The sequence below is a fragment of the Micrasema longulum genome, unplaced genomic scaffold (genome assembly GCF_059751315.1).
Source record: "Micrasema longulum isolate JH-2025_06_02 unplaced genomic scaffold, ASM5975131v1 h1tg000515l, whole genome shotgun sequence".
Taxonomy (NCBI): Eukaryota; Metazoa; Arthropoda; class Insecta; order Trichoptera; family Brachycentridae; genus Micrasema; species Micrasema longulum.
The window spans coordinates 260,901-273,702 of record NW_028277712.1 but is presented as its reverse complement, the minus strand read 5'-3'; the positions used below and the strand labels follow the sequence as shown (position 1 = coordinate 273,702).

At 36.1% G+C, this 12,802-nt stretch overlaps 1 protein-coding gene across 4 annotated transcripts in view; it reads left to right on the top strand.

The window, feature by feature from the left end:
• spoon (A-kinase anchor protein spoonbill) overlaps window positions 1-12,802 on the top strand; it is a 54,548-nt gene that overhangs the window by 31,454 nt on the left and 10,292 nt on the right. For 2 of the 4 annotated variants that reach the window (XM_088227624.1, XM_088227627.1), the window contains exon 2: window positions 9,926-10,993. In XM_088227624.1, coding sequence (XP_088083750.1) covers window positions 10,745-10,993 — 249 coding nt within the window. In that variant the 5' untranslated portion in view covers window positions 9,926-10,744. Of the gene's footprint in view, window positions 1-1,669; window positions 2,073-9,925; window positions 10,994-12,802 lie in introns of those variants that run through there. The other 2 variants (XM_088227623.1, XM_088227626.1) reach the window with 2 other exon arrangements.

Here is a 12,802-nt window from a genome sequence, read left to right as displayed (position 1 = left end):
ATTGCGTTTGCTAGGCATTCAATAAACAAATAATTTTAAAACAATAAATACCGATCCACCGTATTGTATTTTATCATACCGTGTAGATTTTTGCCGTGGTGTGAAATGGGCCAATCATGCGATATCACGCAGCGGGCTCGCGGTTTGCACGTGCACAGCGGTCCAGTCTCCGTGAATGTATGGTAGTAGAGTAGCCGTCGAGTCAAAAACGCTCGTCCAGGGTTATGATTCTTTTCACACTCGGTATTATTTTTCCGCCCGGAAACAGAACAAATAGTGTATATACAAATCATCATCATCATTCCATGTCCGCTTACTAGTCGGAGCATATGGTATCCACAAAGTCTCCACGCATCTGCATCTCTATCGGCTGCCAACTCCTTTGTACAAATACAATTGTAAAATATAAAAAATGAAAAAACACGATGGGAATCAAATTATGAACTAAATTCGCAATTATTTATTCTTTTCCAGGGCAACAGAAGTCGATCCTTCAGAGGGGAGGTATACAATATATTATCTAAATCATCACTGTATTAAACTGTTATGATTTCGACAGATTGGATGCTTGCGGTGGCTCGCTTGGCTATTTATATTTTAATAAATATCAAATTGAAAACCTACGTATCGAAACACTTTTCCTAGATCACCCTAAGAGGCGGATGAAGCCATCTACCTACTCTTATCCGTGCATAGTGGTACATATTATGCTACTACAAATTAATCTGGCCATCTAAATTTTTCGTTAAGTTTATACAATAAATATGAATATTGGCGTTTTTATATGTTTACCGTAGTCTTATTATGGACTACCTAGTTTGTAGATGTTCGCTAGTTTATGGCTAGGATTGATGTTCTGTATATGACATTACAAAAATACACATTTCAAAAATCTTTGGGAGTATTGTATGTTTTCTTACAGTCCTTAACCCTAATTTGGTGGTGTGGAGTTACAATAATAAAAAAATTAATTGTCTTCGTTGTTAAAGAAATTAGGAGTTACCGCTATTTACCGCGTCGCGTAATAGCGGACGAACAATTTGGTTTCCACATAGTAATATTTCAATTTGTTCTATACTCTGCCTATTCTTGCGGAGAAACGGCGTGATGATTCCTTTGAATAACTCAATTACATAATATTTGGAATTACCGTAGTTTACCTCTCGCATACAGAGATTTCACTCGTAGTCATGTTGCGGATACATAAATGCGATTCTTTATTCCCTCCATTCATAGGTGTCCAGGGAAGGTCAAAGTCGGCTAATTGATAAACATCGCCGGTGTCTTCCTTTCTGGCACCTCGCCGTAAGGTTTCTTCAAACCCCGAGTACTCTCGACTGAGTTGACAAGTCTCGTGACTCGGTGGTCATTTCGATCACCGTGCTCATCGGATCGATCGTGCGCTCGTATCTATGTATATAAATTCGGAGTTACGAATCTAGCGAATGCGCACGTCTTTATATCGAAACGCTTTAACCGAGTAGAGAGCGATAATGCATTTACGGTACTAGAAGTGATAAATGGGTCATATCGAATTCACCTTTCGACTGCGTGGTCTGACAGCCGCTGCCGCTAGTGGGGCGCGGGACGGCGGGGCCCCGACGTGCGGCGGCGGCGGGGGCCCGAGCCACGTCGGCCACCGGTAGAGCGCACCACGTGCTCGCCACTCAGTACTGTTCCGCACTCGGTCGCACGCGCCGCGCCCGCTCGTGTCGCTCCCCGACGCAACTCCACTGTTTACTCCGGCGACTGTCCGCCTTCGCAAGTTCTGGATAACCGCCACCCCCGGGAGTATCGTGTCCCCGATTGATAGTGCCGAATACCCGCGACTCTGGGAGTAATATTCGCGATGGACCCGGCCGCAGCCGTAGCGAAATGTGCATACACTCGTGTAAGTACGACGATCGACCATACGGACCTGTTTGTTATTTGCGAATGTTCGATCACCCGAGGAGCAAATAGTTTTCTTTTCTAATTTTATTTGGTGTTCCAAAGACCCTACTGCACCACGGAGCGAGGATTCGCCGCTCGCAGTGGCGGTAGACTCGACTCAGGAGTTAAATATAAACTAGGTATTATTATTTTACGCTTGTGTATCCCTTCTCCGCTTTGCCACGCGATTCTACTCCTTCACCTGTATTGGCTGTTAACCGCTTATCGGCCGGCGGTAGAGACCTTTCGCTCTACTAACATGGAAAATTATTTTATATATGGCAAACGTAAATAATTCTTTAAAAGCTTATCGAATTCCCACGAAATCGCGTTCGTAGACGCCTCAACTTGTAATACATGAAAATATTCGCATTTTATCAAATCAGAGTACTAAACATCTTCGATCGCAATAAGTCTCGTCAGTTTGTTGTGTTGTATTCCACCACGTGCTCCGTGGCGGCGTTAGTTCTCACTCCTCGTCCGCCTTTATAATACAAAATACAGGTTTCTTACTCGTACGCGTATGCTCGCGTGAACAATGCTATTTCCTTTCCGAACGCGTTGAATTAAGCTATGTATCCAAATACCAACCCTTCTTGATCCAAATATGTATTTACTAATCTTGAAACAAATATTGCCAGCATTCATTTTTCTTTCCAATCATTGTAAATCTAATAACAATACCGGGAATCACGTGATTGTGATAATAGGTTAATTAATATTAGGAATTTCCCGGTCGATATTACAATTAATTAAATATCACTGAAAAACGTTGTAATGGGCACACGACATTTTCTTATCCGCTACCTTAAAAATATTTTAAGGCGCTCCATATAATTTATCTTATCACACTCATCATGTACGCGCGCTGAGTAGGTGCCACGTACGTAATAAATAATACAGGTAACACGCTGTACAATTGCCCACGTTTACATAATTCCCTTTCCTGTAATTCCATCCGAGTAGTCTTTCATTTACATTATCTTGTCAGATCGCCGAGATGCGCTTTTGTCGACCCAGTGCGCGGTGTAGTGGTGTACTAAATATCTTCCAGCACTCGGCGCTTCGCTCTCGACGTGGGGTAATTATTCTATTACCATTCATTCTCCGCGTGTGCTTGTTATTTTCATATCGTTAGCCAATCTTCCAACAACATGCAGGTATGCGTATTTACTAAGTCGGTTGTGTTGACTGATCTGTATTGTACTCCCGCCTGACATGCAATATATAAGACGCTAGAATACGAATATAGTAGGCGTGTTGTCCACTGATATTATGTTTGGTGGTCGTGCTATATTTTCACCTCGTTTCGTTGATCTAATCGATGTTCATATTGATTTAGTATTTGCAATTGCACATTACCAGTTACGGAGCTTAGTCTAAATGTCAGGCATTTCCACGTATTTCGTTCCCAAGGCCGCAATTCGGAAAGTGTACCGCAATTTGTCTATCGCCACATTGTATATTGTTAGTTGTGAAAGGTCGTTATTTGCACCGTTAACAAGTCTACTGGCATTTGAAAGCCCGCCGGCTAAATTGCTGATAAGTTGATCGCAATATCCTGTAGCTTTTATCAACCCAGTCATACCACTTCTTTGACTTCTTACAGTATACAGTATGGACACATTCATAGACGCTCTCTGATATCAATTCTTTCGGGATTTTTGGTTGAATACTTTGCCTTTCTAATAAGTTGCAACAAAAGTTATGTTAGGAAAGAGCTAGTATCGAACGCATCCGTTGGGTAACCTTTCTGCATTTCTCATTCGTAGTGCCAAAACTCGGTTCTCTATTCATTGCAAAATACTCGCTATACTTCTCCTTAGTACTATCTACACGTCGCCCGTCAGCTAATGTCTACTGTCCCACTGTCTTCCTCACTCTCACTCTCATCACTCTACTTGCCATTCTTTGATTTCAAACTCAAGGTATGACCTTTGACTGCCCTTCATTAAAATCTCTTTATTTCGCTTAAATTCATCGTGTCCTGTTTTAATATTTTACTGAAATCATGAAAAACGTTATTTACATAATTTCAACATTTAACAATTTGTGTGATCCACAAATGATGCTGGAGAAGTTCAATGCTCTTTTTTTATTATTGAGTCTTAAAATAGTACAAACAATACAATACGTATATGAATGTCCTAATATTAACTTATAGCTAGTGAAGGCATTTTAAAAATAATACCCTAGCTCGGCAAAGTACCATATAATATATTTTATTTTTATAATAACCCGATACATTTACATTTCGGGACGTTGAATTCTATAGACCGTGTTTTGTTTCCACGAGTAATCCTTACTTGACTGCAGAACCTAACGTGTATATTTTGTATTTCGATAGTAGGATAAAAAACTACTTTTAATAGCTATTTGCGTGCAAGGTTTTTAAAAGTTGTTTTTTTTAATCAAAGCCATCAAACATCCTCGGATAATTATATTACTTGGCTTTTATTCATTAAAATATTAAATTGGAATACATGTTATACAATATGATAGCTAGAATCAGTTTTATTTACAACATCTGCATGTTTACTCTTTTCTATAGAATAGTATGTGTATCTTCCATTGATTTCAACATTAGCATTGTTAGTGTAAATTACTCGGTGGCGACAGAGTTTATCATTCAATATGTGTATAATAACTAGTATTATCCAGTCATTATGAAATGACGTTTTGATTTATTTTTTCCTATCGTATTATTATTTTCGTTTGCAATAAGTACTTCCTGTCTCCTGTGACATCCACCTTCCGTTTACGAATTAACCTAATGGAATATAAATTACATCAGCAGCGTTATCACTACTAAAATACCTACAGTTTGTATCGAAAATTGTCTAAGCTTTCCATTTACATAGTCATTGGGTCACATTTATCGATGTTATTTTTCTCTAAATCAAACTTATTTCGTATGCCGTTCGGCGTTCATTGCACTGATTTAAATACGTTTGTTTACGGTCGACGCGGGCCAAATATATAGTAACGAGTCTATAAAATTACCAGCATCGATAAAACTTATCGACATTGATAGGTTTATTAGCGATCGCAAGTCTGGTGTGTGAACGGTACGATTTGTGATACTACCCTGATTTAGACTGATTATTTCAATTGTGTATTTGTACGATGAGTATATGAGTAATGATAATGAGTAGAGAGAGTGGAGTCGAAAGTTGTCAGTAGACATTTGCCCTGACCATCTAGCCATTCATGGCGTACTGATAAAGCGGAAAAATCTTCTGAACTCCAAAAGTCGCCCACTCAAAACACGAGGAAAAATCGAAAGAAATTAGCAATACTGTGAAAATTAGCGAAATTATATCAAAATAACGATGACATTCACACACGAGAGTCGACCACGACCACTGACTGGCGATGCCTCCTTGAGCTGTATTTACGAAGGGCCGGATATTACTCCGATCGATCCCTACACTTTCTTAGCTCCTGTCCCTCTTTTATGTTTTCGTTTAAGTACAGATTACGAAGCTGCCGATATTTAATCAGGCTTTATACTTTTACTCGATCACTTTTATTGCTTTGGCAAAAACTTTAAACGTAAATTATAATCGGCGCGCGTGCATGAGAAGATGTATGGAATGAATGTAGAGGAAGCGAGGCCTGTATGCGAGGAAAGAGCCTACTTGTACGGATTACACAGAGAACATCGTCAACTCAATGTGCGCAGGTTGCGCCTGCGAGGTGCAACCAGACTTCGTGCGAGGATTCAAACCCTCCGTTAACGTAACGAAAAGAATATTCTAAACATGATAGATATATTTTACGTAGAAGTAATGCTTATTTTTATGCGTCTATTTAATTACAATAATCATATTCCCGTTTATGAACAAACATCAACATAAATCAATCAAAATATTATGGCAAAAACACTTATTTGGACTTTACTTGATCTATTAATAAATTAATATGTAATACATACAACTTATCTACACCTCTAGCGTGTTGTTGGTTGTTACTTGTTACTTGTTACTGACGCCACAGTTCTTGTGTTTACTGCGTGTGTACGTTTTTTTAGGTATTATTAGAAATACATTTTATTATACCTTTGTTGCGTAATATTCTCCTCCACCTTGAACATTTTGTGAAAACTTATTATGAACATTATGTAAATTCTACAGATGTTCTAATGGACCAATTTTCCTGATTTGACCTTGGACTCTACTGTAAAATACAATTCGGGCATGATTTACCTACGTACTAACTCCTATTTCAGTGAGATAATGCATTTTATATAGGTTTCTAGATAATCGGTAGTTTTTAGGTAATTTTAAAGTCACTATATTATTGTTATAAATACATTCATAGTTCATTTGCGTTGATTTTTCGTTTTGTAATTCAGCTACATTATGCGCGTAGAATTTATCGGGAAAAATAACAAGTTTTAAAAAAAAATTGTTAGATAATATATTTCGTCATTTTATTATTATTATTGATAACTTATATAGCGTCATTTTCGTAATATAATACCTCAAGGACGCTTTACAAAGTGATTATATAAAAAATATGTTGAGTTTGTTCAAATTTTTGTAGACAAGGACTGGATTCAACTCCCTAGGAAGCTGTTTATACTAACATATTACAACAGAGATGAAGAACATTGTTGATTAATCCACCTGGTCCATGAAGAAGTATAGAAATTTAAAAAATAACATTTTCAGACTTTGTCTAGTATGTAGGTGAAATAATTCAATTAGATGAATCTCACCCGCATAAATAAATGTTTTAGCTATTTAACTTCACAAACATCAACAGATGAAAGAATTTAAGGAATATAGATGTTCAAATATGGGCAGAATGGTGAATGTTACACGGTGTGTAAAGTGGCCACTTAAACCAGCCATTGACATGTCATAAGCCCTGTAGGTGCCTAGACTTCTATATTACCTTCTCTTAATTGTTCTTCATCTCTGTTGTAATATGTTAATGATTATATAAAGAAATTAATATCATTTCATCCGTCGTTGTAGGTATTATATTTATTATTTATTCGAAACTTTATGTACATATACAATATATATATATATATACATATAAGGGCGGGCATATTGCCTTAAGGCAATTTCTTCCTACCTACCTAAATTATTATTATACTGATTTTTTAATTATTATACTAATTTTCATGTTTTTGTTTGCGTACGGGTTTATTAAAACATATAATCAATAATAATAAAAAATGCTTTTTCAAATAGTAAAACTAAAATAAATTTTATCTTAACCCTTAGACTGCTAAATAACGATATATCGTTGTTCTTAACCCTTAGACTGCTAAATAACGATATATTGTTGTTCTTAATCCGGATCATAAAATTCTAACAAGACTGTTGCTGATGTCATAATCTCCTAAAAAATAAATAAATTTGGGAACTGCTTGTTGCGCCCGTCTGTCAGTGGTATAATACTTTTTTTTTTAATAGAATAAATTATATAACCTGTTATTCTTTAGTTTCGTACACTTACAAAAAAAATAAAATATTTTTCTGGAATTAGTTTTCTGAAACTATTGATTTATATCCACTTCGTGGTGTGGTGGTTTGCGCGTATTCTATTATGAATAAGGTCTAGGTTTGATTATATTTATGTAATATTTCCCGCGGTTTCCTGACTGATCAGCATAATTTACTGTAAAAGAGGAAAAACTAAAAGATAGATTCACTCTGCAAAATTATTATGGATGATTTAAAATGTAAACTGTAGTACTTTACGTATATTTTAAATATGGCTAAATACCTCATAAATGTGTTTTTAAGTAGTTTTAATTATTTTATTGGGATGCCCTTTGTCATATTCAACTACCTAGATTAGATATAATAGCAGGGAATATACAAAAAATAGAAAAAAAGGTTGTTGAAATTATCATTGATAAAAAAAATCCCGCCCGCTATAGTATGTAGTTATTATGAAAATGGTGATGCATTTTTATTATGAATACTAATTTTATAAAGTTGCCTTTAAAAAAATATATATAAACTCTTATCTAAAGAGGTCCTGAAAACTCCGTCATTAAGAATATAAACAAATAAGCAAAGTGCATTACACGTATAAATAATTTGCTGTGGAACCTAATGATTGTTGATTAGGACGTTTAAAAAGTAAGCTATTCAAAAAAATTGTTTATATATTATAATGGGAACAGCAACAGAAAATAAACATGTCTTAGCTGTTTATTAGGTAGGGAGTAACTATTCTACAAACAAATGATCATGCCGATTCCCCTAGAAGTAGGCAGAGAGGATAGAACGCCATATCAATCTGTATCTGCTTAAGGACCTCACTTTCACCACATTCATACATCTTCTCCTATGAGTCAATACGCATGCCGATTATTCTGTTTTTTGGCATATCCTTCTTGAAGTATCGGTTAAACAGGTCACAAGCCATGTAAATGCCTTGACTTCCATATTTACTTCGCAAAAATGTTTTTTTTCTTTGTTGTAACCAATTTCAAGATGTATTTTACTCCATTTTCGTTTAGCATGCATTAATGGAAATGGTAGGTTTGACAGAATATTGTCAAAAAAAAGGATAATATGTCGTTTCAATAATAATGATTAAAACAATGCGCTTTGGTAAGTGAGACCGTATTTTAAAAGGTTTGTTTTTATTTCTAAATAAGAAATGGATTACAACCGCTGTATAACAATGTGACGCATTATGTTTATTTCAGCAAGTATTGTCTATCTAGCTCCACTCCATTGGACGTGAACTAGCAATATATGAAACGGAAGATATTTCTTGGATGTGTTATTAATTTTTAAAACCATACTGTGTTTGGAAAATAATGTATTCGATAAAATATTTATATATTAACATTCTGATAAGATTTTTGAAAAACTGCTTAGCAGTCTGAGGGTTAAATCGTCACATTATATTTCTAATAAAGTAGAATTTATATTTAAGTCATAATTTAATAGAAAAATAATACATACATTCTTTTAAGAATGTAATAAAAAACAAACCTTCCTGCCTTTGCATACAGACCTCGCTTCCTCTGCATTCATACATCTTCTCACGCACGCACCACAATTATCCCAGCTTTTGACGCGTCCATCTTCAAGTATTTGTTAGATTTGGTCACGCTATGTCTTTCTCAATTCTGCATCTGTCAGTATACACCAAGATCAATAAATAAATAAATGCATATTGTAACAACCCGCTTTTGACAAATATTAAATGCTCATTTAGTACATTTTAAGTTCAAATGTCCAAACTCATTTTTTTGTACTTTGCGTGTTTACTTCTAGACCAGCGGTTCCCATTATTGTTTTGGCTACGGAACCCTTATTGATCAACCTCTTTTGGCTTAACCTCATCTCGACAGTTAAAATGTCAATTAACAAAGATTTTATGTTTGTACTTATGAATGTTTGAATGTACGACTCTAAAAGAAAAACTTTATTTTGAATTGAAAATCTTAAAATGTAAAGAATGAATTTTTTAGCAGTTTTATAATAATACGCCTTAACTCTCGGAACTCCGTGACCCTTCCACGGACCCCGGGGTTCCGCGAAACACCTTTTAGAAACTGGTGTTCTAAACCATTGATATTTAGTGCTCCAAAATGAATGCAAATGGTCTCATAAAAAAAACTGTTTTATTCAATAAATTAAATCATGGTATTCTACGAAATTAACATCGATTCAATAAATAATCTATGCAGATATTTTTTGTTTGTTTATATAAGCTTAGCTAGTAATGATGGTGGATAACTTCTTGTATTGCCAAACATTGCCTCGATTTGATACTCTCACTACTAAAATTTAATCTGACTTTTAAAAAAATATAACTGAAATTGTGAATTATTTTTTAATGCAGCATATCTGCATTTTTGACACCTGCATAAATTATGTTACATGTGTTATAAAATTTATTATGTAATCAAAAATAATACTTCTTTCTACTTAAATAAATATTTTTCTGTTATCCAGTGCGAATGAAGTTTACTCGGTATTTACGTGTGGTTTTCTATTTGTTTCAGGTGTGTCACAATTGTGTTAAAAGTGGCTTACAAAGATGGCATTCTACCGTCAGTTGTTAGTGTTAACAGTTCCATCAGTGGCCGTTTTATTTGGAATATATTGGTACAGGCGCAAAAGGGGATGCGCCAACAGTGACCCAGGTGGAAAAACACGAAATATAAAGACATTAAAAGAGGAGTTGGAGGAGGCTTCTTCCGCGGAGGGAAAACCGTCTCCCGCCAAGTGTACCCCCAGCCCTTGCAAAGTCCCTGCCAAGTCAGCTCCTATTGACATTGTCCCAACGGGACATACTCGCAACGCACTTCCCCCATACGCCTTACAGATAAGCAACTCGATTACGAGATACAGAAGGCTAAATCTCACAAATTCTATGACATGGAACACCCACTGAAGAAATCTACAAAAGACAACTCCTCCGCTAACGAAAGGCGAGTTAAGTCCCTTCCGGCCAAAAGTACCTTATCACATAATTCCAAAGCTCCCGATGAGAGCAATATAAACAAGTCTTACAGTGTCAAACGCGATATTAGTAATTCTTGTATAAAGGAGCAGATTGTGGTAAATAAGGTCAAAGGGAGGTTCTCTCATCTCCTAACAGGAAGACTGAACACAGGCACTCGTCTCCGGCGGTGTCAGTTTCTCCCGTTAAGGAAGTTATCCAAGAGGAAATTAGGAGGGAAGAAGCGGCACCAGTCTTCGTAGAGTGTACTCTCCCCAAAACTAGTTCTAGCGAGAAATCCTCTACCAAGAATAGTAGAAAATCTCGTAAACAACCGAAAGAGAGCAAGGCTGATATTACGGAGACTGTGTGTTTAAAAATGGAGGATATTGATCTTCCAGAAGCGATCCCTCGTGTGGAGGCTAGAGATGAATTGTGTTCGCGTAGTGTCGCAGTGGAGGCGGGAGATAAATTCCATAATAGTGAACAAAGAGACTCTGTTGTGGATCCAGCTAGTCCTGTCGAGCTGGAAACCAGATCTGCCGATAGAGACTCGGCAAACCATAGTCCGGCTGATGCTATGCTGGCCAGTCCTTGTATTAGCAACTTCTCGGATAATCATAGTGAGGTAAGTCATGTTATAAATTTTTACTTGCTTATTTTAGTTGTAAATCACACCCATAATATATCCATGTTATTTTCTCATTTATTTATTATTTTCGTACAATATAGCACACATTACTTATTGCAGAAAAATATGCAGTGCATCTGAATTTTTAATAAGCCCATGTTAGCGCCTCTCGGTGAACCGTGTACAAATATAGTTTGTATTTGTAGGCAGTCTAGAATATATTTGACAAACATCTGGCACGCACACATAAGCAAAGGTTAATTAAAGATTTGGAAAGAATGGACTGTGCATTATTGATATAGAAATATTTCGAAATTTAATAAAAATATGAGTATGTATAAATAAAGCATCATTTTTTAAACTAATTTCGTCCTCCGCTTTGACAATGAATTTTTTTAACTTGCCGTGTGTGGCGAATCTTAAAAACAGCTTTAGCAATTATTATTTTTAAACGCCATGTATGTCTTGCCCATTTCGATTGCCAAGCATCAAGAAGAGCACGTAAAGTTTTTTTTTAGTGCGTTTTTTTATTTTTATGCTTCCTGCGACAATCATTTATTTGTCAAGGTTGATTTAAGTGCGTGGTTCACTCTGTTCCCTGCACTCACCCTCTTTTCAATATCTGTCAAAGTCATTCCATCCCTAGTAAACATACTTACCAGATACACAAATTCCTTTATTGTTTCAGTATGACCCCATTCACAGTGATCTCACATTTAATTTATCGACTTTCATCAGCAAATCGCTACCCTTGCATACATCATAGACTTCTGTTACCAAGAATTGTAGGTCCTCTTTGTTGCTAGCAAGAAGTGCACCGCATCATCAGCATACAAAAGACAATTCACAGTTAAATCACCCATTTTCGCTCCTATTCTTAAACCTTTCAGTTGTTCCATAAAGTTATCTGATATATACATTGAACGGCCATGGTGACAAAACACTCCCTGTTTGACTCCTTGACAAATGTCAAACCACGAACGATGTGTATGATCCACTTACCTTAACACCTGCCGTGCTGTGCAATAGCCCGTGTCAGATTGCCGCATGCTCCATACTCCGATATAACCTTCCGTAATTTATCTCTGTCAACTCTATCAAACGCTTTTCCAGATCGACAAATACGCTAAAAAGCTTTCAGCTTTTGGCATCAAATTTTTCGGTCATGTTTTGTTAAGCAAATATTTGATCCATATGTCGTCTTCGATTTCTTCCATCCTCCACACAGGGCTCTTGGCTTCATAGAGTCCCATGTAGAGAGACACATGTAGATAATTTTTTTTGTAAATGTGTCTTTATATGAATAAATAAATAATTCATAAAACCACTCCCGTGTATCTCATACTCATCTTTAGTGACTTTTCTTACCCTCTCAATCAGTATTCTTCCATGCACTATGCCAACAGCGCTTAATTGTAGTATAAACTTGAAATAAATAAATCAATTAAATAGAAGCTTGTTGATCTATAATTTCCGCATTCCATCCTAGACACACTATCGCCTATTCCCTTGTATAGAGATATAACAACAGCCCTTCTCCAATCTGGAGGAGTGTATTCTTCGTCCTATCAATTAAAAATTTTGTGCAGTCGTACAAAAATTATTTCGCCATCCACTTTTATAAACTCTGTAGTAACATTATCAAAACCTTGCACTTTTCCATTCATTATGTATTTGGCAGGTTTTTATAATATAATTTGTAATACAAAGGGGTTATTTAAATTGTTAAAGTTAGTTTTAATCTATACGGGTATTTTGTATCAGTTTATTATACACCGCATACTTTTTTATGACCAATTGACATCT